This window comes from Hippopotamus amphibius, chromosome 11 (assembly GCF_030028045.1).
Source record: "Hippopotamus amphibius kiboko isolate mHipAmp2 chromosome 11, mHipAmp2.hap2, whole genome shotgun sequence".
Classification (NCBI taxonomy): Eukaryota; Metazoa; Chordata; class Mammalia; order Artiodactyla; family Hippopotamidae; genus Hippopotamus; species Hippopotamus amphibius.
In genome coordinates, this window is record NC_080196.1 from 90,669,104 (window position 1) to 90,694,344 (window position 25,241).

At 44.6% G+C, this 25,241-nt stretch overlaps 1 protein-coding gene and 1 non-coding gene across 6 annotated transcripts in view; both read left to right on the forward strand.

The window, feature by feature from the left end:
• Positions 1-25,032, forward strand: part of LIPG (lipase G, endothelial type) — a 34,249-nt gene extending 9,217 nt beyond the window's left edge. For 3 of the 5 annotated variants that reach the window (XM_057700670.1, XM_057700669.1, XM_057700673.1), the window contains 6 exons: positions 2,734-2,955; positions 4,651-4,893; positions 5,568-5,688; positions 6,609-6,827; positions 9,716-9,820; positions 24,932-25,025. In XM_057700670.1, coding sequence (XP_057556653.1) covers positions 2,734-2,955; positions 4,651-4,893; positions 5,568-5,688; positions 6,609-6,827; positions 9,716-9,820; positions 24,932-24,974 — 953 coding nt within the window. In that variant the 3' untranslated portion in view covers positions 24,975-25,025. Of the gene's footprint in view, positions 1-2,733; positions 2,956-4,650; positions 4,894-5,567; positions 5,689-6,608; positions 6,828-9,715; positions 9,821-11,881; positions 13,998-24,931 lie in introns of those variants that run through there. The other 2 variants (XM_057700671.1, XM_057700672.1) reach the window with 2 other exon arrangements.
• On the forward strand, positions 14,080-14,197 carry LOC130832175 (U5 spliceosomal RNA). Its single transcript, XR_009048247.1, has one exon. It is a non-coding gene; the product is annotated as a U5 spliceosomal RNA (small nuclear RNA).
• Positions 25,033-25,241: the final 209 nt, after the last annotated feature.

Genomic DNA, 25,241 nt, shown 5'->3' on the forward strand with positions numbered 1-25,241 from the left:
AGAGGTCATGTATTTCTCATTGAGCTTGTGTCTCATTAGTTATAAATAAATAAGCAAGCAGATTTGTTCATTCATTCAAGAAATATGAACTAAGTGTCCACCCTGCAGGCTGTGGGCTAGATACTACCTAAGGTCAAGTACCCAATGTGTGACGGGTACTTTATGTCATCTGTAAGCCACATAGCATCCGGCCAAAGGGGTCCTTTGGGCTTCATTTTACAGATGCAGAGACTAGGACTCAGTGCTTAAATCATGGGCACAGTATCTCATCCCCTAAGTAGCAGAGCTGGGATTTAAATCCAGGAGGATTCCAGAGCCTGCTCCTCATCACTGCACCGTGCTGCCACCCTCCTGCGGGGAGAGATAAAGTAGCTGTTGCAGTGCAGCAGGCTCTGCCCTGCCAGGCCAGAGGCGGAGGTTTTCCCGTGTGTATGCGTGTGCACAAGAGCGCGTGTGTGCACACGCATGCACGAGAGTCTTCCATTTGCTGGACAGAACACTTTTGGGGGAGTCTGACAATGGAAGAAGGGGTGGTTCTCCATCTTCTTCTTTTTTGGAGGGGATGCATTGACCCTCCCATTCTTAGTTAAAAAACAAATTGTGCAACTTTTCCCCAGAGTCTGTGGGCCCTGGCTACGTGTCAGGCGGGGTCAGTCTGGGGAGGAGAAGGCTCAGCCTGCCTGTCAGCTGGCCTTTCGAGAAGCCCCATCAGCCGCCTGCATTCCTCCAGCCCAGCTTGGTTTCCATGGCACTGACCGTCTGGTGGAGACTTTTGTTCACCGATACAAGAGCCCCTCTCTTATTGGCTGCAAAGCAGAATGTTCCTTTTCTTTCTTTCTTTTTTTTTTTCCAGGGGACGTGGTGAGAGGTAGGGAGAGGCCACCTCTGTGGGTACTGGGTCCATTTGGTCTCTAAAAAGAGTCATCGTGGGCTTATTTGGGGAGGCCACTGCTTTTGTGCCATCTTTCTTTTGGGTCCTGGGCTAGAGATGAGCCCCCAGGCAGCCTGGGCTCCCTTTCTGCCCCTGTCATTCATACATTTTTCTAAACTTCTCTCGGAAACTATTTAAAGTTTCAATCACTACTAGTTCTCATGAATAGTGAGTTCCACAAGTTTACTGTCCACTCTGAACAACAGTCCTGCCTTTTGTTTATCCTAAAATGACTCCCCTCAAGCCTCACAACGTGCTTCCTGGTTCCATTGTGATGGGGTCTGGGAAACACGGTTCTATTACTCATCTCCTGCTTTTTCAACTCTGTTTTTGGTCATACCTCCTCCCTACCTTGGTACAACTATTCACATTTGGGCCCAGATAATGCTTGTGTAGGAACTGACCTGTGCATTATCGGATCTTTCTCACCATTCCTGGCCTCTACTCACTAGATGCTAGAAGCTTCTTCTTTCTCTTTCCCCCAATTGTGACAACCAAAAATGCCTCCAGACATTTCCAAGTGTCCCCTTGGGAGAAAAATCCCTCTCAGCTGAGAACCACCATTCTAGACTAAACAAAGCCCCTTCCTCTGCTGCACATAATCTTTTTTTAACTTTCTCCAGGTCCTCTCTCTGTGTCTGTAGGGCAAACAAAGAGCCTTCTAGGTTAGGATGAATCCAGCTCCCATAATTACTTAAGCTTGGTAATAGTAGCTAATATTTACATTGAAAAGCACTTATTCTCTTAATATCGAACATGAACTGTATGAATTAAGACATTCAGATTTCATTTTCTAGGTGGTACTGAAACATGGAGAAGTTTTTCCAAAATCTGGTCCAGAGACCACTTATTTTTAGGGTCACCTGGGGAATAAACCTCTATTTCTGGGCTCTACACCAGACCTACCAAACAGAATCTCTTGGGGGTCAGTGAATCTGCATTTTACGCTTTGCAAATTCTGTTTTGGAATGGTTTTACATTCATGTGGTCCCCAAACTAAAAGAAGGTGAAATGTCTCTTATTGTTACCACTGTCTTCTCAGTTCCCTGCTCCGCCCTCTCCCCCAACACATACACACAGGAAGCCTGGGGTTTGTGCGTCCTTCCAGAGTTTTTCACAGCAGCACAGTGGCATCTGAATTTGTAAGAAGCTCCCCAGAGATATTCATGCTGTTTCAAATGTGAGAACCAGTGCTCTCTGCAGTGCTGCTTGTTTGTTCGATACAGAAAGTTTGCAGGCAAAAGGTTTTCTCCCTGTGGCTGCAAAAGAGAGAAATTCTGGAGCCTTGAGATGCAGATGCTCAGTGTGTCTGGTGTACCCCGCCCTTGCCATTCCACTCCTCTGGGCCTGATTCATAACTAAGGCAAGGGGAACAGTTAAGTCCAAATACAAACAGCTCAGTTTGGGGAGACCGAGTCTTCCATCTCGAAGATGTAGGTAGCTTAGTTACTCTGTCAAAATTTTGCTGAAATTAAGGCTGTGGAAGGCTCTCAGTGGCAGAATAAATGGAATGAATGGCTTAGTTTCAGCCAGCCCACGTTGTTTCCAGAACTGCTCCAGTTCTGACAGTGCGCGGTTCCTCGGATTCACGTCAGTTGAACCTCATGGCCAGTTTACTGAGTTGTCAGGACACGTGAAGGCTTCAGAAGAAAACATACATTCCTCTGCAGCAGGCACCACACCATTCAGGATTCCCAGGGCAGGGATGTCTTCATTCTACACTTGCCGACTTAGCTATCCATCAGGACTCACTGTCTTAGAGCACCCGACACAGCTGGTCTTGTCTCCCCCTTCTGCTGTAGGTTTGGATCCTGCTGGGCCCATGTTTGAAGGGGTGGACATCCACAAGAGGCTGTCCCCTGACGATGCAGACTTCGTGGATGTCCTGCACACCTACACGCGCTCCTTTGGCTTTAGCATCGGGATTCAGATGCCCGTGGGTCACATCGACATCTACCCCAATGGAGGTGACTTCCAGCCGGGCTGTGGGCTCAACGATGTCTTGGGGTCAATTGCATCTGGAAGTGAGTTCCTTATTTTTTGTTTTGACTCAATTATTGCATCTCTTCCTAAATCAGCCCTTCAGCACTCTATCCTACAGTTCATCATCCTGTAAGCCTATTAACAACCTTCCCCAGGTCTCTGCTCTGCTTTCTTATGCTTTGAGGTCACAATAATCAATTATTATTGATTAATTTCTTTTTATAACAAAAGGATACATATTCGTTGGGAAAATAATCAAACATTATAGAATTGCCTAAAGCAAGAAGTAAAAATACCCCCTCATCTCCCATACCCACTCCTACTTTCACTCTCCAGAGGTAGCTGATATGAACTCCATATCAGTTGTGTGTATCCTTCCACTCTTATTGCTTTGCAGATTTATTTGTGTGTCTGTGTGTGTGTGTGTGATATTTTTCAAAATCACATTGTTCTGCAACTTTGCTTTTTCAGTCCTAATATATATATTATGGCCATTCTTAGACATCAGAGTACACAGATCTACTTACCTTATTCTTTTAAAAGACTGCATAGTATTCTTTAGCATGGATGTACTATAATTTAATTTTTTGTAACATTTGAAAGAAGTAAAATCAAGATGCTTCCTCCACTCACTCACAATATATCTTCCTGAATGCCTCAGCCTCTTCCTAGAACTCTTGGGCTGAACTGAATTTGCTGCTGAAACTGATGTGCTGGATCTCTCATTTGCTCACTGCCTTGCATCCTGGCCTCATTTCTCAGCGTTGGTCCCAGTTGGAGCTCTGCACTGTGATGCTCTGCTCTTTGGATGTCCCACTCTGTCACTCAGTCTGAAGTTGCCCTCTCCCAAGGTGATAACATCCTTGGGGGTTCATGCAAGGAGAGTTCAGCCCTGCCTCAGGGGGATCAGATGATGACATTTCTTAAGACTGGTGATGTTAATGAGGAAGGGGAAGGGGAGGTTTTGCCAGATTTTTCTTAAGGTCCCAGGATTTACTGGAACTATTGACTTTAGCCTTTGGTTACAAGAAATAATGATTAATATGGGTCACAAAAATCCAAATTATACTCCTAACTTTGCAACCAACTGACTCTGCGACCCTGGGCAAATGACTTCACCTCCAAGGGCATTTGGGTCCATAATCTACAATTGAAAGGACCGGACTAGAATGAGGTTGGCAAATATTTTCTTAATAGTTTCAGCTTTGCAAGACATACAGTCGCCATTTCAACTCCACTCTGCTGCTGTAGCATGCAGGCAGCCAGAGACAATAGGTAATGAATGAATGTGGCTATGTTCCAGTAAAACTTTACAAAAATGGGGCCAGCCTACAAGGTACAGTTTGCTGAGCCCCGGACTAGATGATGTTTAGCATCTGATCCATTTCCAGCATTTTCTGACCTCACAACTGTATTGGGACTTAGTGACTCTTACTGCACAACTGATCTCCATCACCCTGTTGTGTGCCTGTCCTCTGCACTCTCTTGATTTCTATTGCTTCACATGTACCAGTGCTGTCACCCCACTCGGAGGGCAAGCGGTTTGGTGGCAGCACTGACTTTCAGTTCTAAAGAGAGCATATTGCTGGGCATGTATAAAGAATGATACAAACAAGCATACTAACAGTGACATGAAAAGTAGTTATTACTGATGTGGTGTACAGTACTTACTGATGGAGTGGGCGGATCGCCGAGAAGCAGCTCATCCTGACGGTCTCCATCTCTCCCTCTCCCAGTGATCGCAGAGGGGGTGAGATGTGAGCACGAGCGGGCAGTATACCTCTTTGTTGACTCCCTGGTGAATCAGGACAAGGCGAGCTTTGCGTTCCAGTGCACGGACGCCAACCGCTTCAAAAAGGGGATCTGTCTCAGTTGCCGGAAGGACCGTTGTAATAGCATTGGCTACAATGCCAAGAAAACAAGGAACAAGAGGAACAGCAAAATGTACCTGAAAACCAGGGCGGGCATGCCTTTCAGAGGTAATCTTTGTCCCCAACCACATTGCCCTAGGGAAGGACCTTTTTCCTCCTTCCAAATACCATGTTGTAGAACTGGCACATTCCTACAGTTAAATCAAATAATTGCAAATCACATTATGTTGTGCATGCCCTAGGATAGTTAATCTTTAAAAATAAATGATGGGGACTCCTTTCGTGATATGAATCATCACTCTATGATCACAATATCAATATCTTAAATTTCTATCTTGCATTTATCTTTTCAACACTGTTTCGTATTTGTTTTCTCATTTTGATCATCAAAATAATCTGAGACAGGACCAACAGGGGATCAAAATGATACCTTGCATTTTTATAACACATTATAAAACCATAAGGTTTAGTGGGTATTGTGGGTGGAAGTTGAGGCTCAAGAGGTTAATACCTTGGTCCTTAATTCAAGGTCACACAGCTAGAAAGTATCTAGGTCAGAAACCCCCAAAGGTCCCCCAAACCCCAAGTTCAGGGCTTCTTCCTCTATACTTCAGTGACCTCCTGGCCTTCGGAGAGAAGGAGATCAGAGGGAGGCTGGAGGCTGGGCTGGACCAAAAGGATGAGAGTCCCTAAAACACTGTTCTGGGTGACTCAGTTTGGGTCAGGGTGCCCTAAGATGACAAGCAAGGCTCACAAATGGCTTTGTTCTGCTGTCTCTGCAGTTTACCATTATCAGGTGAAGATCCATGTCCTCAGCTACAAGAACCTGGGAGAAACCGAGCCCAACTTTTATGTCACTCTTTACGGCACCAATGCAGACTCCCAGAGTCTGCCTTTGGAAATGTAAGTCACGGGCTTCCTTTGCTGAGTTCAGGGCAGAGAATGAGTTGGTTTGAAAAGGAGAGAGAGCACAGGAGCATGTGAACAAGTGCAGGGGAGCTAGTCTGTGTGCCAGGGAGGAGCTGGGTGGTTCCTCTCTCCTGCTTCACACTCTTCACTGAGCCCTTGACTCAGAACGTTTCTGGGAGGGAAGCTTCTGGGATGAATCAACAACGTGAGAATCTGCTGGATCAGCTGGGCAGAAACTGCTGTTTCATTTCACAGAACACCTGATTCCTGAGGCTTTAGGAAATTTGCAACTTGATAAACATCATCCCTGGCCCATTTCTAATTATCCATGGGAGGGGCACATAGTGATCTGTGTACGTCTGTTGAGCACTTGTAAGGTACAAAGCGCCATGCTGAGTGATGCTGGGCTTGCAGAGTAACATCATCAGAATACTCGCTCTCAGAGTGGGGGGACCAGGCTTGTGTGCACACACTAATGCACACAGATGGGGTGAGGCAGGCTCCCCCAAGTGCCACGTGAGAGGCGTAGGCAGGAGGGACTGGGAGTTCTGGGGGAGGTGGATGGCTGTGGGCTGAGAGGAAGAGGCACTGTTGAGCGGGGATATCACTTCTTTGCACTTTCTCATTTCTGTTCTTTCCTGGTCCTGTCCCCCCAGGAAGGAGCCTAAATGGTGAGATGCTCAGGCATGGTTTGGGGTGCTGTGGGCAACAGCATCTCTCTGCCCGTGTGGAGCACAGCTGAGCTTTCATCCTGGTCCTGCTGGTGGGACGTGGAGGGCATGCGGTGGTGGGGGTCCTCTTGTGCATTTCTTTCCAGTCCGTGTGGGGCAGGTGCTGCCACCGCATCACCCCTCATGGTGCCGCAGTTTTCCAGGTGGCAGGGGACTGAGACCAGCTCCCCTCTCTCCTTGCAGAGTGGAGGAGATTGGGCTGAATGCCACCAACTCCTTCCTGGTCTATACCGAGGAGGACTTGGGAGACCTCCTGAAGATCAAACTCACCTGGGAGAAAGCTTCTCTGTCCTGGTACAACCTGTGGAAGGAGCTTCGCAGCTACCTGTCTCAGTCCCGCAGGCCCGAGCAAGAGCTGAATGTCAGACGCATCCGGGTCAAGTCCGGGGAAACCCAGCGGAAGTAAGTGCTTCACAGCCCTTTCCCTGTTCTGTGCCCATGGTCAGCGGGTATGTGCCTCTGCAGTGTCTTTTCCTTTGATAAGCGCGTACCTTCCATCTTTCCATATCCAGAGCACACAAGCAAAACTGCAAACCCTTTGCAAGGAAAACTGAATTCCAGATCAAGGCTTCTGTCAACTGTTGGGCGGCCTGTGCCCTGATGGCAGGCCCTGGGCTGAGAGGGGTGGGCAAGTGGGGGCTGGAATCCAGCCCTTGTTCCGTTTGCCAGGCCCTGTGCTGGCCCAGAGGAAGGGGGGCTTCTCCTGGACAGGGCTTTGTAGGAGTGCTGCCTTGTTAATCTGTTTGCTCTGGGGCCCATGCAACCCAAAGTCTGTGCTTGCTCCTGTCCAGAGCAAACCAGACTATCCAGTCTAGGAAGTCCACATGGATGAGATCTGTGGGGGTCCTGGCTTCCCTTGCATCCAATTTTCAGAGCATTATACCTCACCTTGGGAAGCTCTGGCTCAAGGACATGGGTGGGGCCCTAACGTTAAGTAACAAAGATTCCTCTGTGCCATGCCAGCTGGCAGTTTCCCACATCTGTTAACCAAGCCTGACATGAAAAATCCACCCCTAAATCAGCTCCTAAATTGTACCTTGACTCTGAGAAGCGTCTGTCTAAGTGGGAGCCAGCAAGCCTGGAAGACCTTTGTCACGAGAGGAGGGTTACCTTGGCCAGATCCTTCAGCAGATCTCTGGGAGGTCACTGCCAGCCTTGGGATGGTGGAGAGCAGCCTCCGCCCTCTTTGTATCTCTTCTGGCATTTTCTCCATTACAGTTCTTCATGTGTCTGAGTTCCATCCATCACCTGTGGCACAGCTTGGCCCTGGGGGGGGTGGAGAGTTGGGTCGCTTGTCTGAGTCAGTCTGGTCTAGAGAGCTGTGCGTTGGGGTATGTGTGTGGGGTGAGTGTCTGCTGAGGAGAGCGGTTAGCAGGAAGACTGTGGTCTAGATCAGTGGTTCCCAACCTTTTTGGCAGCAGGGACCAGTTTCTTGGAAGACAGTTTTTCAGTGGACGGGGGGAGGAGGGTTATTGCTCAGGCGGTAATGTGAGTGATGGGGAGCCGCAGATGACGCTTCCCTTGCTCACCGCTGCTCACCTCTTGCTGCGCGGCCCAGTTCCCAAAAGGCCTGGGACTGGTATGGGGGTAGCGGACCCCTGGTCTAGATAATCACGTGTCTTTTTCCTTCTCTTGGTGCTTGTAAGTGCAGCCTGTACCAGAACGATATGTGGTAGCAGAAAGATCATCATTTTTATAAAATATTTCAAATTTAATAAACCATTGAGACTTAATAAGTGTAAAGCATTTTCATATTGGTTTCAGATATAAGATTTTAAAAAGTAAAATATTACAGAGAGAGCTGGAGCCCCTCTGTGTCCTTCCCCTGTCCGACTCCTCCCCTTTCAAGCCAAATGTACTTATCTTCCAACGTTAACTAATGTTAGTGTATTTTCCTTTTCATGATTTCCATAATTTTACTGCTTCTGTTTGTATCTGTAAACAACCTATAGAATTGTTTTGGTTGCTTCTGAAGTTTACATGAGTGGACGTATCCCTTTAGAAGTTGCTTTTCTCCATTCAACATTGTTTATGAGTTTTATCCAATGCATATAGATCTGGTCAATTCACATTCAACTCTTGTATGTAAACTGCCATTGCACAAACAATGGTTTCACCATTGTTCTGCTGAATGTTTAAGATATTGCTACTTTTTTGCAGTCACAAATAGTGCTGAGATGAACATCCTGGGACATTTTCCTCGTGCACGTGTGTGAGGGCTTCTATGGGGCATGCTGAATCACTGAGTTATAGTACATGTATTCTCCAACTGGACTGGATATTATTAAATCCCTCTCCAAAGTGGTTGGACCAATTTTTAAGCTTAGCCACAGAGTAAGAGCTCCTTTTCCCCCTCCTCCTCACCTACCAGTGGTGGACATTCTTGCCATTCTGTTGAGTGTGACTTGGTCCCTGATTGTCAGTTTCATTTGTATTTCCTGATTGTGAGTGTCGTGGGTGTTTGTGGGCTGTTTGGGCTCCTGGTAAAGGTTCGGGAAGCTGTTCGGAATGTGGCTTTCGTCCTGCTGGTAAGCATCACGGTCAGGTGTCCCACATGTCTATGGGTCACATAGGGGTCACGCTGTCCACACCGAGGCTGGGGCAGCACGCATGCTTGCGCTGTGATTTATAGTTGACGTGGTGATTAGACCGCTGATGCCTCCTGTGATGTTGGTTGTCCACTTCCTGAATCTTTGATGTTGACTCCGAGCCGAGTTCCAGTTACACATGTTAACGGATATTTCCGGACCCCATGCTGGAGGGATCTGGAGTTCCTCCATTCAAGGAGTTTATAGTCCACCATGGATACAAGAATTCACAAGCTATTCAAGGCAGGATATAATGTGTTAAAATGAGCTAAAATGTTCATTATTAACTTCATGCCATAAGAAGTAACACAGTAACAAAAGCAACATTTATATAAGGATGTGCCTATTTATTACATTGGGAGGTCAACAGAGGGTTAGATTAATAAGGTCTTGGGCGGTCAGAGAGGCTATGCCTTGGAAAGCAGGCAGCCTTTTGGATAGATGGAGGGGAGAAGGTGGAAGGGGTGTGATTAAAGCCTGCATGAGCTGAATCAGGGGAGACCTCAAAGTGAGACCCTTTTAGTGTGCTTCTAGCAGCAGTGGGAGTTCTGAAGGGTCTTGAGTCAGGGTCGGCCTGATGAAAACTTCTCTTTTCTCCTTATTCCATCCGCCTCGGGTCCAGAAAGCACCATATGGTGGGTGCACAGCCATGTACATACCCCTGGAGTTTTGGCTACATCGGTGGTTTCTTTTTCCTCCTAGATTGACTTTTTGTGCAGAAGATCTTGAGAACACCCTCATTTCCCCTGGCCAAGAGCTCTGGTTTAACAAGTGTCAGGATGGCTGGAGAATGAAAAATGAAACCAGGTAAGCAGGACGTTCCCAAAGGTTCCACACTGCATGCTGATGGGTCCCCTATGTAGGCTGGACATGCGTCTGGCCCTTAGGACATAGAAGTCAACAAAAACAGATAAAAGTCCCTTCCTTTATGAAGCTGACCTTCTGCTGGAAGAAGACAGGCAAATCAGTGCGATAGGAAGTTGGATGGTGTGAATATCCCCTTGTCTCTTGCTCTGCCTCATCCTGTGGGTGTCACAGTCGTGATCCCGCTGGAATGAGGCCTTTCAGTGATTAAGTCCCCAAGTGTGGTACCCATGTCGCCATCTTAGATTGAACTTCTTGGTGGTGGCTGGGGCTGTGGGAAGTTCCAGGGCTCCCGGCTTCCTTCTGGGCACCAGGTTGGAATGGGAAGTTGGGTGGGAGGTAAGGGAAAAGCACAAGGCATAGTCCCCTTTTAAGGTTTTCTGGAACCCAGGTTGGTGTTGAGTTGATATTCCTGGGCAACTCTCCCCTTTTCTGAGAAGCAGGAATGCTCATGTGCGTGTCACTGAATCAGACAAAGGGGTCATCTGGCTTCAGTGTCCCCTTTGCCTTGTGCTGGAGTTGCATTATTTCAGAACTGAGGAAGGCTGATCTCGTGGTATGAGGCAGTGGGTACATCCAAAGGGGGACCCCATCACACACCCTCTGGGCCTAAATGCCTGCTGAAGGGGAGGGAGGCGGCCCCCACCAGCCCCCCTCCCTGGCCCCAACAGAGAGGTTCTAGATAATAATGCTGCTTCCTTATGCTGAGCACGTAATGTGCGCCCACCCTACGTTCGTGCCTTCCACACATCATCTCATTTACTTTGACCATCAAGCCCATGATGCTGGTGTCGTTAACCTTGTGAACAGTTTGGGGACCCAAGACTCGGAGGTTAGGTAACTCTTTCCAGGTCCCCCAGCTGGGGATGGCAGAGTGAGGATCTGAAGCAGGTTGGTTTACTCTAAAGCCTGTGCTCTTTCTTGAGCGTGGAGGTTCCACTTGCTCAGATAAATCATCTTTCCTCGATCTGGGTATCAATTATCAAGCAGCTGCGCCCTTGCTGGGATCCCCTGTGATTAACTGTCTGCCAACCTCAAGGGCTGGGCTGCATCCCAGCTGCTCTGTCTCCAGTTCAGTAGCATCAACGTGACCACAAGCTCAGTGATCACAGGACTTGTGGGATTCTGAAAACTGCCCATCTAATTAAGTGACTCAGTCTAGTGTAGGTGTACATGATTTTCTGCTATAATAATACTTCTAATTCTTTATGTTTGTATTCAAATTTACACCTTTCCAAGTGCTTCCACACATATTAACTTCATTGATCCTCAGAACAGCCATTTAAATTGAACACGCCCAGGAAGGATTGCTATTCTTATTTACTTCTTTTCTGCTCCAGAACTTCCTAACAGTTGAGAACATTATAACTCGCCTCATAATACCTCTTTGAGAAAACAAGTCCATTCCTTTGCCCTCAAAGGAACCGAAAACAATGGGAGCCCGAGTAATAAATTAATACCAGGAAGTGGTGAATCCCTGGACCTATGTTACACCTTCAGTACTCTTCTGCCATGGGTACCATTCACCTGTTCACAGAGAAGGAGACTGTGGTTCCGAGAGGCTCAATAGTGCGTTAGTGTAGCTGAGACTAGAATCAGGATCTCTTGACCTGCCTTGCCCCCTTCTGACATACTGCAGGCGCTCTTGTGTTTCTAGATCAAAGCAAAGGAGCATGCTATAATTTTCCCCACAGCCGTGAGTGTGTGCTTGTGTGCACACGTGCGTGCTGCGGGTGAGTATTCTGCTGGATATGCAAATGTCAGCACTGAGGTGTGTGGAACTAGAAACCCAGAGCAGGCTCCGGTGTGGTGTTTCTCAGAGTGAATCTGTGGCTTGTTGGGGGAGGGGGAGGAAGGAGCGCTCAGGACCTTCTCCATTTGTTCTGAAAGGGAAGCAAATACAAAAGGCTGATAGGTATGGAAGAAAGCTTGGTCTTGTGGTAAACAGAGTTGCATGTTTGCAAAACCAGCTAATGAACACCACTCCCACGTGGTTCCTTTCAGTCCAATCCTGGAGCATCTTTGAAGGTGCCTGCAAGGCCCCCCGCTCCCTGATTTCTAAGCACATGGAGGAATGTTACTGCTGAGGACCCAGCTGATGGAAAGACCCTTCTTGGCCTTGACCTTGGAGCCCAGCGCTGTGCCTCCCATCATGGCTGGGACTTCTTGCCGGAAGAGACACACACTGCTTTTCCCGCTGTTCCGGCTGCTGTGCTAGGATAGCTCTAATTCCAGAGCTGTGTGCAAACGGCCGACGCCCTGGCCTCTGTGCACACTGGGCTGTTTTCCCAGTGACCAGATGAGCCTGTGCTTCACCCGACAAGGAACACAGGCTCTGAGTCACTCTGCGTGGAAGGGGTCAGCTGCCTGACCTGAGTCGTAGTGAGAGGTCTTTCTGCTGGGAGCTGACGCTAGTCAGGATTGCAGACCTGGGAACTTGTTCATCTGGGGAGGGGAGAGTTTACCTGGGGAGGTGCTGAGGCCCTTGTGCTTGGGGTTCAGTGGGTAACTGGTAATATGTACTGGTTACATTTTATTCCGTCCTGCTCCCCAACTCCCTCTCTAGAGCACACATCATTGGCTTTGTTATTTTTCCATTGCTCATTTTTTTATTGAACAAATGTTTATGATGCACTGAAACTTAATTAGCACATGGCAGTAGACACCTTAGTACATCTCTGCAGGCCGTCTCCTCTTTTGAAACCTAATGGGGTTGGGATGTCTAGACTGCCTTCCTGTTTAGATGATCCATGAATATGCACGTGATGAAAGGCATGAGGGGCACTGGGGGGGCTACAGGTTGTAAGAGTTGGGGACCCTGAGGCTTTAGGTGGCTTCTACCTATTTCTTCTTAAAGTGCATCTCCCTTAAGAGTGACATCTTTGACCACCAGTGGAGTGGCAAGCAGAGTGTCATACATGTTGGGACAGAATGGGTAAAATAGCTGAATATGATTGGCAAAATCACTTCTGTGTAGGAAGATGGAAGGTATTACATATGTCACGCACGTCTGTTCATACAGAAACCAGCACCTGTCGCACACCTGGTGCCAGGATTTAACTAATGCCGTGCTTCTCCTTGAAATATCTTGCTCCAATACCAGTGCCCTTTCTGTGCTGAACTTCTTCGAAAAGCCCCTAATTCTAGATCTTGGTTTGAATTAATGTACATAATATCTGAGGAGCCCTTTTATAATTTTCAAAAGATTTGAATGTGCATCACTTAGAGACTCGCAGCAGGAGGTGAGCAGGGCAGCTACTATTATCTCTATTTTGCAAAACCGAGGCTTAGTGAGGTTCAGCCGTGGGCCTGGAATTGCACACCAGGTTGGTGGTGGAGCCGGGGGAGGACCCAGACTACCTGGAGGCACCGCCCGAGGTGTGCTCATCTCTGCAACTTCGTCAGGACTCTTACAGTCGGTTCCCACCAATGCGCCCCAGCTATGACAAACAAGGAATTTTTTTCAGAGCCTTCCACAAAACCCCAAAGTCTTTTATTAATATATAACTAGGAGAACAATTGTGCCAAGGGGTTGGGATTTTTATGGATGAGATTTATTTGCAAGGAGATGTGATGTCAGATGGGGAAGGGGGAGAGTGATTTTCTCTGTACTTAGGTTTTTAAAGGACATTGTTTTAATCTGTATTGTGCCAAAGTTGTGTCATTGTTCAATGCCAAACCTCTGAAGACATAACCAGTCAAATACCTTAATTCAAGGTATTTTCTCAGTCCCATGGTGTGCTTTTTCTGTGTGGTTGCTTTCTAGCCAAAGCAGAGCTTGCATTATTGACTGTGCATACCGGTTACTTCTGCTTTTGTAATGGAAGCCTTGGGAATCAAATCCTCAGTGGGTCCTGTATTTATACATTTGGCTTGAAGACTTTTTTGTATATAATGATGCTTTTTTAAATGCTTAGAATGCTATTTATTTCTCAAGTGTATATAATGTTTAAAAACAAATATATGGTTACTTTTTACTTTACGATTAACCGATTTCAAGATAAAAAAAATTTTAATAGTAAAATAATAAAAATCTACAAAATTATTCGTGGTCTAGCAACTCAGTTCTTAAAATTTGAAAGAATTATGGCTTCCTGAGGCTAGAGTTTGACAAAAAGTTAATATAAAATATATTCTCTATTTGATACTGATTGTTGGTGGGAAGTGGACAACAAATTCTTTCACTAAAAAACAAGAAGAGATACTCTGGTTTTTCTTCCGACTGAATCAATCTTTCACCTTTTACTAAAGATTTCCATGGAGAGAGGGAAAAAAAAGAAATTATTTGAATCGCAGTAGAAAGTCCTGAAAGTGGAAGTTTGGAAGAATTGTGGGGGGAGTGGGGTGGGGGGGGGGAGCTAGATACTGGGGAACATTGGTGAGGATATAGGTTTGGCCTGATGGGATCTAGATAACAGAGATTTAAACCAGATAGACGATGAAGTCTCTATTGTGTTAAAGTCTCAGCTGGTATTGAGGTTCTATTCCATAAAGCCAGGCTCTTAGTTTTTGCTCTGTCATTTACAGAATTTTCCCCTCACCCCCACAGTCCAAAGTGTCCCCCATTAGGTCCTCTTCCAGCCTGTGGGAAGGTGGGAAGGGAAAAGGGGGGGGATATGTCCCCTTTTAAGAGCATCACTGAGGAGTGACCCACATTCTATTAACCAGAAAATAGTCAGATGATCACATTGGAAGCTAGAAAATAGTGTCTTTATTCAGGGTGCCCAAGGGCCTAGCTGAAAATGCAATTCCTATTTATAAAAACTGAAATGGATGTTGCCAACTGTTCATCAGGAATTCATTTTTATTCCCTTTAAGTCATCCTTTAAATCATTCCATCTTGTAGTCAACTTTCAGTAAATTTAAACTAATCTATCACTATGACGTCTGACGAAGTACATACATTTGACTTTACTTCTAATCTTAAATGTTGAAACATTTTAAAATGAGAAGAAACCTCTCTGCAGGGGGTCTTCATGATGGGGGGAAGTGGCTGGCCTTCACTTTCATCCAAGACATTCTGAAATGCCAGGCTTAATCATGGACGTAGGGGAGGGAGGGGTCAGAGAATAACAACTACGTTCTTGACCTAATTCAGGTGACAGAGGAAAGGGCTGAGACCTTCTTTCTGGCAGACTAAAGGAACTTTTTGAAATTGCCTGAAGGTAAAAGCATAGTCTGGGTTACCTCTATTGCGTCTTGTCAGACTTGGGGTTTCAGTGCCACCCTTCTACAAATTAGAGTCAGGGAACTTCCATGGGGCCTCCTTTGACTCTACAAACTGAAGCACTGAACTCCTTGGAAGGATGGTACCAAGTAGGTACTAGAACAGCCATTGTTACCAAATGTGGTTTTCTTAGTTTTCACCTCCGTGGCCAGAGCTATCCTGGACCCTTGGCCACGTTAGTTGCAGGAGGGCTGAGGTTTTTATCTGGCTTGTTTGCTGTGGCAGTCCTAGAACCTAGAGCAGTGTCTGGAACATATTAGATGTTCAACAGATATTTAAATGAATGAATCAAATTAAGTGTGAGAAACTGGCTGCTTAAACAAGCAGTAGAGGAATTGGGAAAAAAGCAATTAATTTGGAGTCAGAAGTCCTGGTATGTCACTCAGTATTATTTGAACTTTAGGCGAAATACAATCTCTCTGAACCTCTATTTACTCATCTGAGAAACACAGACAATACCTTGTAGGGTTGTTGTGATTATTAAATATATAGAGTAAAAAAAGAAAACAACCTTTCTATGTTTTGTAAACATTTGAATTGGGAAAGGACAAAGATAAAAGAAAAAGAAAATCCTTTTAATGTAAATATGGAAATTTATATATGATAAAGGGGGCTCTATTAACCATTGGGCAGGGAGTAGATAGATAGATGATGGCTGGGAGAGTAGGCTTATTAAAGGGGAAACATAAGATTAGATCCCCATCTCACATCATTTACAAAGATTAATTCCATTTGAATGATAGGTATAAATGTAAAAGAAAACTGTACAAGCTAGTAGATGTTAAGAAAAATAAATCTGAAATCTGGGTAAAGCCTGAGAAAATATAAAATGTCACAATCGGGACAATAAGAAAGAGACAATTTGAGCAGATCAACACATATTAAAGAAATTGACAAGCTAATAAAAGATTCTCCTTTACCTCCTATACTCAAAAAACTCCCTAGTCATAGAGGTTTTCCTGGGAAGTTCTGAGGTCATATAGGTGGACCCTAATTGAATATGACTAGTGTCCTTATTAGAAGAGCAAAGTTGGACAAAAAGACATCAGGGATGCTTGTACCCAGATAAAAGACTATGTGAGGACACAGAAAGAAGGTGGTAATCTACAAGCCAAGAAGAGAGGCATTAGGAGAAACGTAACCTGCCACCTTGATTTTGAACTTTCAGACTCCAGAATTGTGAGAAAATAAATTGTTGTTTAAGCCCTTCAGTCTCTGATACTGTGTTACGGCAGCTGAGAAGACTAACACAGCTACTGAGTTTAACAGGCACTGAAAAGCCATGTATTATAGTCTTGCCTAGGGTTACACAGCTAGTAAGTGGCAGAATCAGTACTTGACCAGGTGGTCTGGTTCCAAATTCTGTGTCCTTAATCTTATACTCTATGAATCAGACAAAATTAATAGATAGATGGCAGACCAAGGGAAGATATTTGCAACATAACACACAAATAAGAAATTAATATCTAGCATATACAATTAACCTCTGTAAATCAATAAGAGATATACAAGATTCCAGTAGACATTTAGGCAAAGATATGAAAAGAATGGCTAGGAAGTATTTGAAGAAATGCTCAAAATCATAGAAAACAAATAAATGTACACTACAATAGTGAGATACTACTGTATACCATCAGAATGGCAAAAATAAAAAATGGTTAATATCATGTGTTGAAAAAGATGGAACACTTCTACATTGCTGGCACCACTATTTTGGAGAATAATTTAGCTATACTTAGCGAATTTAAATATATATACCTTGTGACATGGCTGTCTCATTCTTGTATCTATACCTCAGAGATATTGTCACATTGGTCCCTAACTGAATTCAAATAAAGGTATTCATACCATCATTGTTTGTTATAATGGAGAGTTGGGGGCTTACCAGGTATCTATAGGCATCTAAGAAATTATCACAGATTTATCAGCTTAAAGCAACACTGCTTTATTGTCTCACAGTTTCTGTGGGTCAGGAGTCCAGGAACAGATTAGCTGGATTGTCTACTTAGGTGTTACATACGTACAGTCAAGTCTGGAGCTGTGGTCTCATCTGATGCTCGGGGTTCTTTCTCAAGCTCTTTTTGGTTGTTGGCAAAATTCAGTTCTGTGCAATCGTAGAACTCATGACAGCTTGCATCTTCTTTGAGGCCAGGAAGATAAGCTCGTCTCTGGGGCCGTCCTGGGACAGACCCCTCCCCCTATATCCTCGGGTATAGCTCCTCTCTGAAGTATCTAGATAATAGTGTCTGATGCACATTTCCTGAGTTTTACAGATGTCGAAAGGACCACCAAATGGAAGATATTAACTACTTGATGATCACGAGACCTCAGACATACTGGCACCTAAGGATTGATCATGTTAACCCCTCTGATACCACCCTGTTACCTCACCATCAACCAACCAGAGAACTGTGCACCAGCTGATTACATACCCTGGGACGCCCCTCACTCACCTTGCCTTTAAAAGTGCTTTGTTGAAACCCTTCAGGGAGTTTGGGGCTTTAGAGCACAAGCCACCTGTTCTCCTTGTATTGGCACCTTTACAGTAAACAGTGCACTTTCCTGGTGTCAGTAGACTGGCTTTACTGTGCACAGACCAGTGGACCCAAGTTTGGTTCAGTGACAGTGCTTCTTCTTTTAAAGGGTTTCTTTGATTAGATAAGTCTCGCTCTTCTGATAAACTCAAAGTCTACTGATTAGTAACTTAATCACAGGATTAATATTCCATCACCTCAAAGGTTCTCCCCACACTTAAGGGGAAGGATTACACAGGTGTATACACCAGAGAGTGGGAATCTTGGGGATCATTTTAGAAGCTGCCTTCCCTAGTGGGCTCCCACAGGGGTGTGGGCAAGTCAATGCGGGGGATGCATCTTGGGAATACAGTACAACATGGAATAGTAGCCTTGGGCCTGATGCAACTTGGATAGATCTCGAAAACTGTTAAATGAAAAAGTAAGCCATGTGGGGAATTCCCTGGTGGTCCAGTGGTTAGGACTCCACACTCTCACTGCCTAGGGCCCGGGTCAATCCCTGGTCAGGGAACTAAAATCCCACAAGCTGTACGGCGTGGCCAAAAAAAAAAGAAAAAGAAAAGAGTAAGCAGTAAAATGATGTGTATAGTACAAAAATGTTATATACATGAACATGCAGACATTCAAAATAACACTATATATTTTATAAGAATATGTACTGAATGTGTTAGAGTAGGTGCCCAGGGCGGAAGGAAGGAAATGGAAATTGGGATTAAGTGGAGAGTGGGGGAAAACAATAAAACAAGGGAGACTTTCATGATGATAGAATGCCATGAACTGAGGAGAGTGGATAATTCAACTCTTTGAAGCTGGGGTCCAAAATAAAATAAATTGAAATCATTAAAATAGAAACTAAATTCTTTGACATAGCCTTTTCCTGGCTTGTTTTCCTCTGTCAATGACCTTGAATGATTTTAGGCATAAGCAGAGCAATTCCTAATTTACTGTACAAACTGTTTCAGTGGTTGCTTTTCTCTGGGCAGGTTTCTTACAAAGGCTGTTGGATTTGCAGGGCAGGCCGTGCAGACGCTGAACACAGGTGCCACGGTTGCTAGAGGGGAATGCGAGGGCCCTAGAGGGGGCTGGGGGCAATGGGGTGGTGAGACAGAGCAGACAATCTGATTAACTCTGCCTTGTCTTAAAGAAGAGAGTCCTTATTAAAAGAACAATATAAATCGGCAAAATGCTGTGAGTTATATTTATAGGCAGTCTCCAATTTATGAATAAACCTTCATTTTTAAATTCAATGTTGAGAATGTTCAAGCTTTCCTCTATAGGAACAGCACTATAAACCGTAGTTATATTTCCAGTATTTGCTAGACCACAGGTACCACGTAGCTGAAATAGGATAGTAATGGAACTCGCTTGGATTCTGAGTCTCGGGAATCAGCATGTAAAAAGGAGAAGAAAAAGAAGACCAACTCTTTCAAAGGCCAAACCTAGTTAAAATATTGAAATAGATGAAATTGGTGTTTGTTAGTCTCTGACATTTCTTTCTTATGTCTCTTGCTTTCTTCACTGTACATTATAACAGGAGTATTTTTCTTATTGCAATAGAGCTTAATGATCATTTTTGAAATGACTGCAGACATTTTCATACAATGGGTGGATGGTCATCCTTTACTTAGTGGTTTCTCTGTTGCTGGCTGTCAGGTGTACTTTCCTTTTCTGCCCACTTTTCCCCTCCAGTGCCTCCTTTCCTGGCTCCTATTACACATTCTGTTGTTGCTCTGAGCACTTCCCCTCCCATAACTCTCAAGCACCCCATTTTCCGAACTTACTTGACTTCCTACTCCTTCAACCCAGGCTTTTGTTTATTCAGAATAGCTGACCCCTGTGAGGGATTCGTTGGAAACTTTGAACTGAACTCAGTCCTGCGTGTGTATCAATGTCTAGTAGACTTCTAACCAGTCCAGAGTTATTGCCATTGTTAAAAAAAGATGCTTGTTAATTCAAATTAATCTTTGCATTGAGGAGGCTGAGCAAATCAAAAGGAAAGTTTACTGTTAGGGTAGGAAAACATTGGGTCAGGTTGGTGACCTTACAAATAGACTAGTCCTGCTTGGTAATCTTTCTGTAACCAAGTCCCCTAAAATATTGCTGCATTTCCACTGTTGATTTCATTCCTTCCCTCCTGATTCGGTACATCCTCAAAGCACTAGCATTTGGTTTTCTGTCCCCTTCCTCCCCAGTGGTTTCCATGGCAGCAGTAGTTGCCTTGAGAGGGGGAGAGAGGTATCAAAGCTGTCTTTTCCAACTATGGGAATTTTCTATAAATTGGAAATGGTCTCTCTTTAAAAAAAAGCTTAATAAGCAAATGAAAGGAGTAAGAGTAAAACAAATATAAACTTGGATTCAAGTCATTTGTCTGTGGTTAACAAGAGTGTGTACCTTGACTTTCCTTATATCATAGCAGTGCATGTGTGTGTTGTGGTGGGAAAGGGCTGCTGGAAGAGTCTGGAAGCTAGGACAGGTCTCAGCAGGCAAGGGCTTAGGTCCAGAGGTCAGCTGTGGCAGCAAGGAGCAGAGTTATCTGGACCAGCACGAATGATCTCAGCCCAAAGGGATTTACACTCAGCTTTGTTTGTAGTTTCACAGGAGGTAGATGATCAGAGTTAGATGACACATACAAACTTGAAAGCATTGAGGCCAGGAGCAGAGGGTGGGATTATCTCCCTGGAATGGAGAAGCTAAGAGTACACTTTAAAAGTAAACATCTCTTTGCTCCTGCCCTGGTCATTATCCCGAGACAACTTCAGTGGGATTTGTTGTGAAGCCAGAGCTTCAACCAGTCCCTGGGAAGGAACATATTCCATCATGACCTCAACTCATTTTCTTTCTTCTGTCAGAGATATCATTCCTGCTGTGGGTGCTGTGTCCTTTTTTAGACAAACACATCCATTCCAAACTCTGTACGCAGGCTTCTTTTTGGCCGATCAGAAAGAAACCCCATATACACACTATCTATAAAATAGATAACTAATGATAACCTACTGTGTAGCACAGGGAACTCTACTCAGTACTCTGTAATGGCCTATATGGGAAAAGAATCTAAAAAACGGTGGATATATGTATATGTATAACTGATTCATTTTTCTGTACAGCTGAAGCTAACACAACATTGTAAATCAACTATACTCCAATAAAAATTATTTAAAAAAAAGAAACCCTCAGCAATGTGGTTTCACAAACCCTGAAGTTCATTTTCTTGGTGACCCCAACAGCACTGCTGCCATCTTTCCCTCCCTCAAGGCAAGCTTCTTCATTATGTGAATGAAAAACATTGCCTGAACTATTACATACAGGATGGATAAACAAGGTCCTACTGTATAGCACAAAGAACTATATTCAATACCTTGAGATATACCATAATGGAAAATAATATGAAAAAGAATATATGTGTATAACTGAGTCACATTGCTGTATGGCAGCAATTAAACACATTATAAATCAACTCTACTTCAATAAAATAAAAAAAATTCACATTGATCTTAAACCAAAGAATTAAAGATTAATTAGAAGAATAAAAGGGGAAAAAAAGTTGCCTGCCAGATCAGCAAACAGAGGATGCTTTGGCCATCAAGCCAGCAGCCACTACTGCTGCTCCTACGGTGCCTCCTAAGGGAACTCAGGATGGAGACAAAAGCCCTCAGCCACTGCAGTCACCCCAACAGTGCACCCTGAGGGGACTCAGGATGGGAAAGAACAGGATACTGGCCCTAGATAGTTCAGGTACATATTGAAGGAATGATTTCAATGAGTCCAGACTCTTGCATCTTCCCATACCTAGAAAAGAGCTAAATTCATTAATTTGAGATGTCTGGTTTTCTTTAATTAACAGTAATCTTTTGATGTTCTGACTACCTGGTTTTTGTTGCAAACTCCTATATATCCTGGGTCCTTCCTTACCCCTTCAGAGAAGTCCCCTGGAGCTATCTGAGAGGTTGTCTACTGGGTTTAACCCCTCAGAGATTCCGCCAAATAAAACACAATTCTCAAGCTTTTTTTATTTTAAAATTTTTTTAAAAATTATTTATTTATTTATTTATTTTTGGCTGCATTGTGTCTTCATTGCTCTGCGTGGGTTTTCTCTAGTTGCAGTGAGCAGGGGATACTCTTTGTTGTGGTGCTCGGGCTTCTCAGTGCGGTGGCTTCTCTTGTTGCAGAGCATGGGCTCTAGGTGCATGGACTTCAGTCGTTGCAGCACGTGGGCTCAGTAGTTGTGGCTCACGAGCTTAGCTGCTCCACAGCATGTGGGATCTTCCTGGACCAGGGTTCCAACCCGTGTCTGTTGCATTGGCAGGTGGATTCTTAACCACTGCGCCACCAGGGATTCTCAATTCTCAACTTTTAGATTGTGCGTTTTTAAAAACCAATTGATTAATTTTTTTAAATTGGCTGCGTTAGGTCTTTGTTGCCATTTGGGCTTAGTTCTCTAGTTGCGGCGAATAGGGACTACACTTTGCTGAGGCTCAGTAGTTGTGGCTCACAAGCTTAGTTGCTGCACAACATGTGGGAACTTCCCAGACCAGGGCTCTAACCCATGTCCCCTGCATTGGCAGGCAGATTCTTAACCACTGTGCCACCAAGGACGTCCCTCAGTTTTTTTTATGGATGCTGGTTTTAGTATCATCTGTAAGAAATATTTACCTGACCCAAGGTTACAAAGATTTTCTCTTTTGTCTTCTTTGGAAGTTTTATAATTTTAGGTTTTATATTTAGGTTTATAGACATTTTAAATTAAATTTTTGTACACTGTGTGAGTTATTGATCAAAGTTTTTTTTTTCACACAGATGTTTGTTCCCTCAGCATTTGTTGAAAATACTATCCTTTCTGCACAGAATTGCCTTAGCACCTTTGTGAAAAATCCATTTTTTAGAACATATGTGCGGCTTTGTTTCTAGACTTTGTTTCATTGATCTATTTGTCTATTTTGATGTCAATAACACTCTTCCTTGATTACTGCAGCTTTATGACAAGTCTTGAACTTGGGCACTGACAGTTTTCTAATTTTGATTCTTTCTGAAATTGTTTTAGCCATTCTAGGTCATTTTCATTTTCATATGAATGTCAATTTCTACAAAAATCTGCTGAGATTTTGGTAGGAAATGCATTGTATTTACAGATCTGAGGATAATTGATTTCTTGATGTGGAGTTTTTCAATCCATCTTCATCAGTTCTTCATTTGAATTGTAATGCTTTTTACACGAAATGGGGTATTTTACAGCTTAGTTTTCTGCTGACAAAATTATTTATTCAGGGACCTATGACTTGCTCTTTCCAAACATATACAACTTATTTTAGGATAGAACAATTTTAAGCAAACACACAATTACTTATTTACAATGGCAGTTTTATTTTTAAACTTAAAAATGTGAACATTAAAAAATGCCAAGATACCATGCCGATGGTGTAGTGGATGTGTGGAGGGCCACCAAAAAGCTCCCTTCAGAACTGAGGCCCTCACCTCCCTGGTTGCTGGGAGCGTTGGCAGTAGAGGGCTCTCACCTGAGCCTCTCTCCAGGAATTACCCTCAGTCAATGGAGGGGCTAATTGTCACAGCCCCTCCCCAGAGGCAGCTCACAACCAATGACCTCCTTGCCTAAAGACAGGACAGCTCTGGAGGACTGTAGGAGCTGCACAGCTCCTGGTGGGATCAGCCAGGGCCTTTGTGACATCACAGTTCACCTCCTCCCAGTAGAAGTCCCGCCCTCAAAACTCCATCTCAGACAGTCTGTCTCCCAGGGAATCCAAGTGAAGACAGAAGAGAATTTCCTAATCAGCTTCCAATTCATGCAAGGGCTTAAAGGAGGGGAGAAAGAGACCCAGGGTCAGCCCAGGGGGCCCAGAGGTGAGATGTGGTGAAAACAGGAAGCCAGTGACCACTGGCCTCTTATGACTGTTGCCTTATGGTCAAAATCACATCCCTCACTCAGAGGGGCTTCCCCTTCACACATCACCCTGACTTCGGGAGGCGGAAGAAGCACCTGGCAGGCTTCTGCTTCCTCAGTGTGGCAGGGACACGGATGAAACATGGGAGAGAGAGAGGGAAAGAAGACTTTTCATCCTTTGAAAGCAGGAGGCCAAGTGAAGCTGAGTGGAGAAGCTTGCTCACTGGGAACAGGGCTTCACAGCCGGAGGGGTGCTGATGGAAGTTGAAGACTTTTCTCAGCTCTTGTTTGACGGGTATGTGAGTGTGAGATGGGAAGTAGGAGGAAATAGTACCAAAAACCACTATAAAGTTAAACATCGTGATACTCAAACGTATTTTTGGTCACTTATTGATGCTAATGAAATCCAGAGCGATCAGAACTGATAGGTGGGCAACCAGGAGCCTCACGAATGGATTTCCTCATTGCCGTTTGCTACAGATATTAGCCAGCCTTCAGCCTTCCATTTTATATAAACCCTGTCCTACTCTGATTCCTCCCAGAATCACCCCACATTTAAAAACAGTTAGAATAGGGCCTTTAAAAACAATCTTGGGGGGGCTTCCCTGGTGACACAGTGGTTAAGAATCCACCTGCCAATGCTGGGGACACGGGTTCAATCCCTGGGCTGGGAAGATCCCACATACAGCAGAGCAATTAAGCTTGTGTGCCCCAACTACTGAGCCTGTGCTCTAGAGCCTGTAAGTCACAACTATTGAGCCCATGTGTCACAGCTACTGAAGCCCATGCTCCTAGAGCCTGTGTTCTGCAACAAGAGAAGCCACTGCAATGAGAACCGGCACACCTCAATGAAGAGTAGCCCCCACTCTCCGCAACTGGAGAAAGCCCATGTGCAATAAAGACCCAATGCAGCCAAAAAAAACCACCCCCCACACACAAACAAAAACCCCCCAAACAAACAAACAAACAAACAAACAAACAAATAAGACAACCTTGGGTTAGCCCATATAAATGTTTCACATTACACAACAGATCTATTTATGTAAATTTAGTTATGTAATAATAACTAATAAATGATATTATAAAGTCCTTATATCTGTGTTCCCTCATTTACCCTTTACGACAATATATGGCAGGGGAGAAAACTGAAGTTCAAAGAGGTCAGTGGCTGGTACCGGACCTCTCAGTAAGTGGATGAACTTGAAATTAAACTTGGGTCTACAGACGCTAAAGCCTATATTATTTCCTTCCCTTAAAATAGCACTAGAAGAACTGACCTTCCAGGAGACTCCTCTTACGGGTCTGTTTTTCCTCTGTATAAATTTGGATGTTCATCTATTATGAGGTGGGGGCTACCTGTTTTCTCTGAAGGAACACCCATTTCAAAATCTTTCTCATAGGAAAATGAAAAATGAAGAAACAATCTCTGTGGTGCTCCAGTGAGTGGGAGGTTGGCAGTTGCCAAGATTTCCAAACTTGGTGGGATATCAGAATTATGCACTTTCCTGAAGAATGTCCCAGAGATGTTTTACCAGCAGAACCACCTCGCCCAGTGGGAGGGGACCCTCCCCGAAGAGAGAAGCAGCTGGGGGACAGGGGCTACAGTGGAGGACGGGCTGCAAGGGAGGCCTGGACACTCCAGCTCTCACTCAGAGAGGCAGGCCCAGAGGGTTCTGGAAGAATAGAGACCCACTGTGACACCAGCCCCTT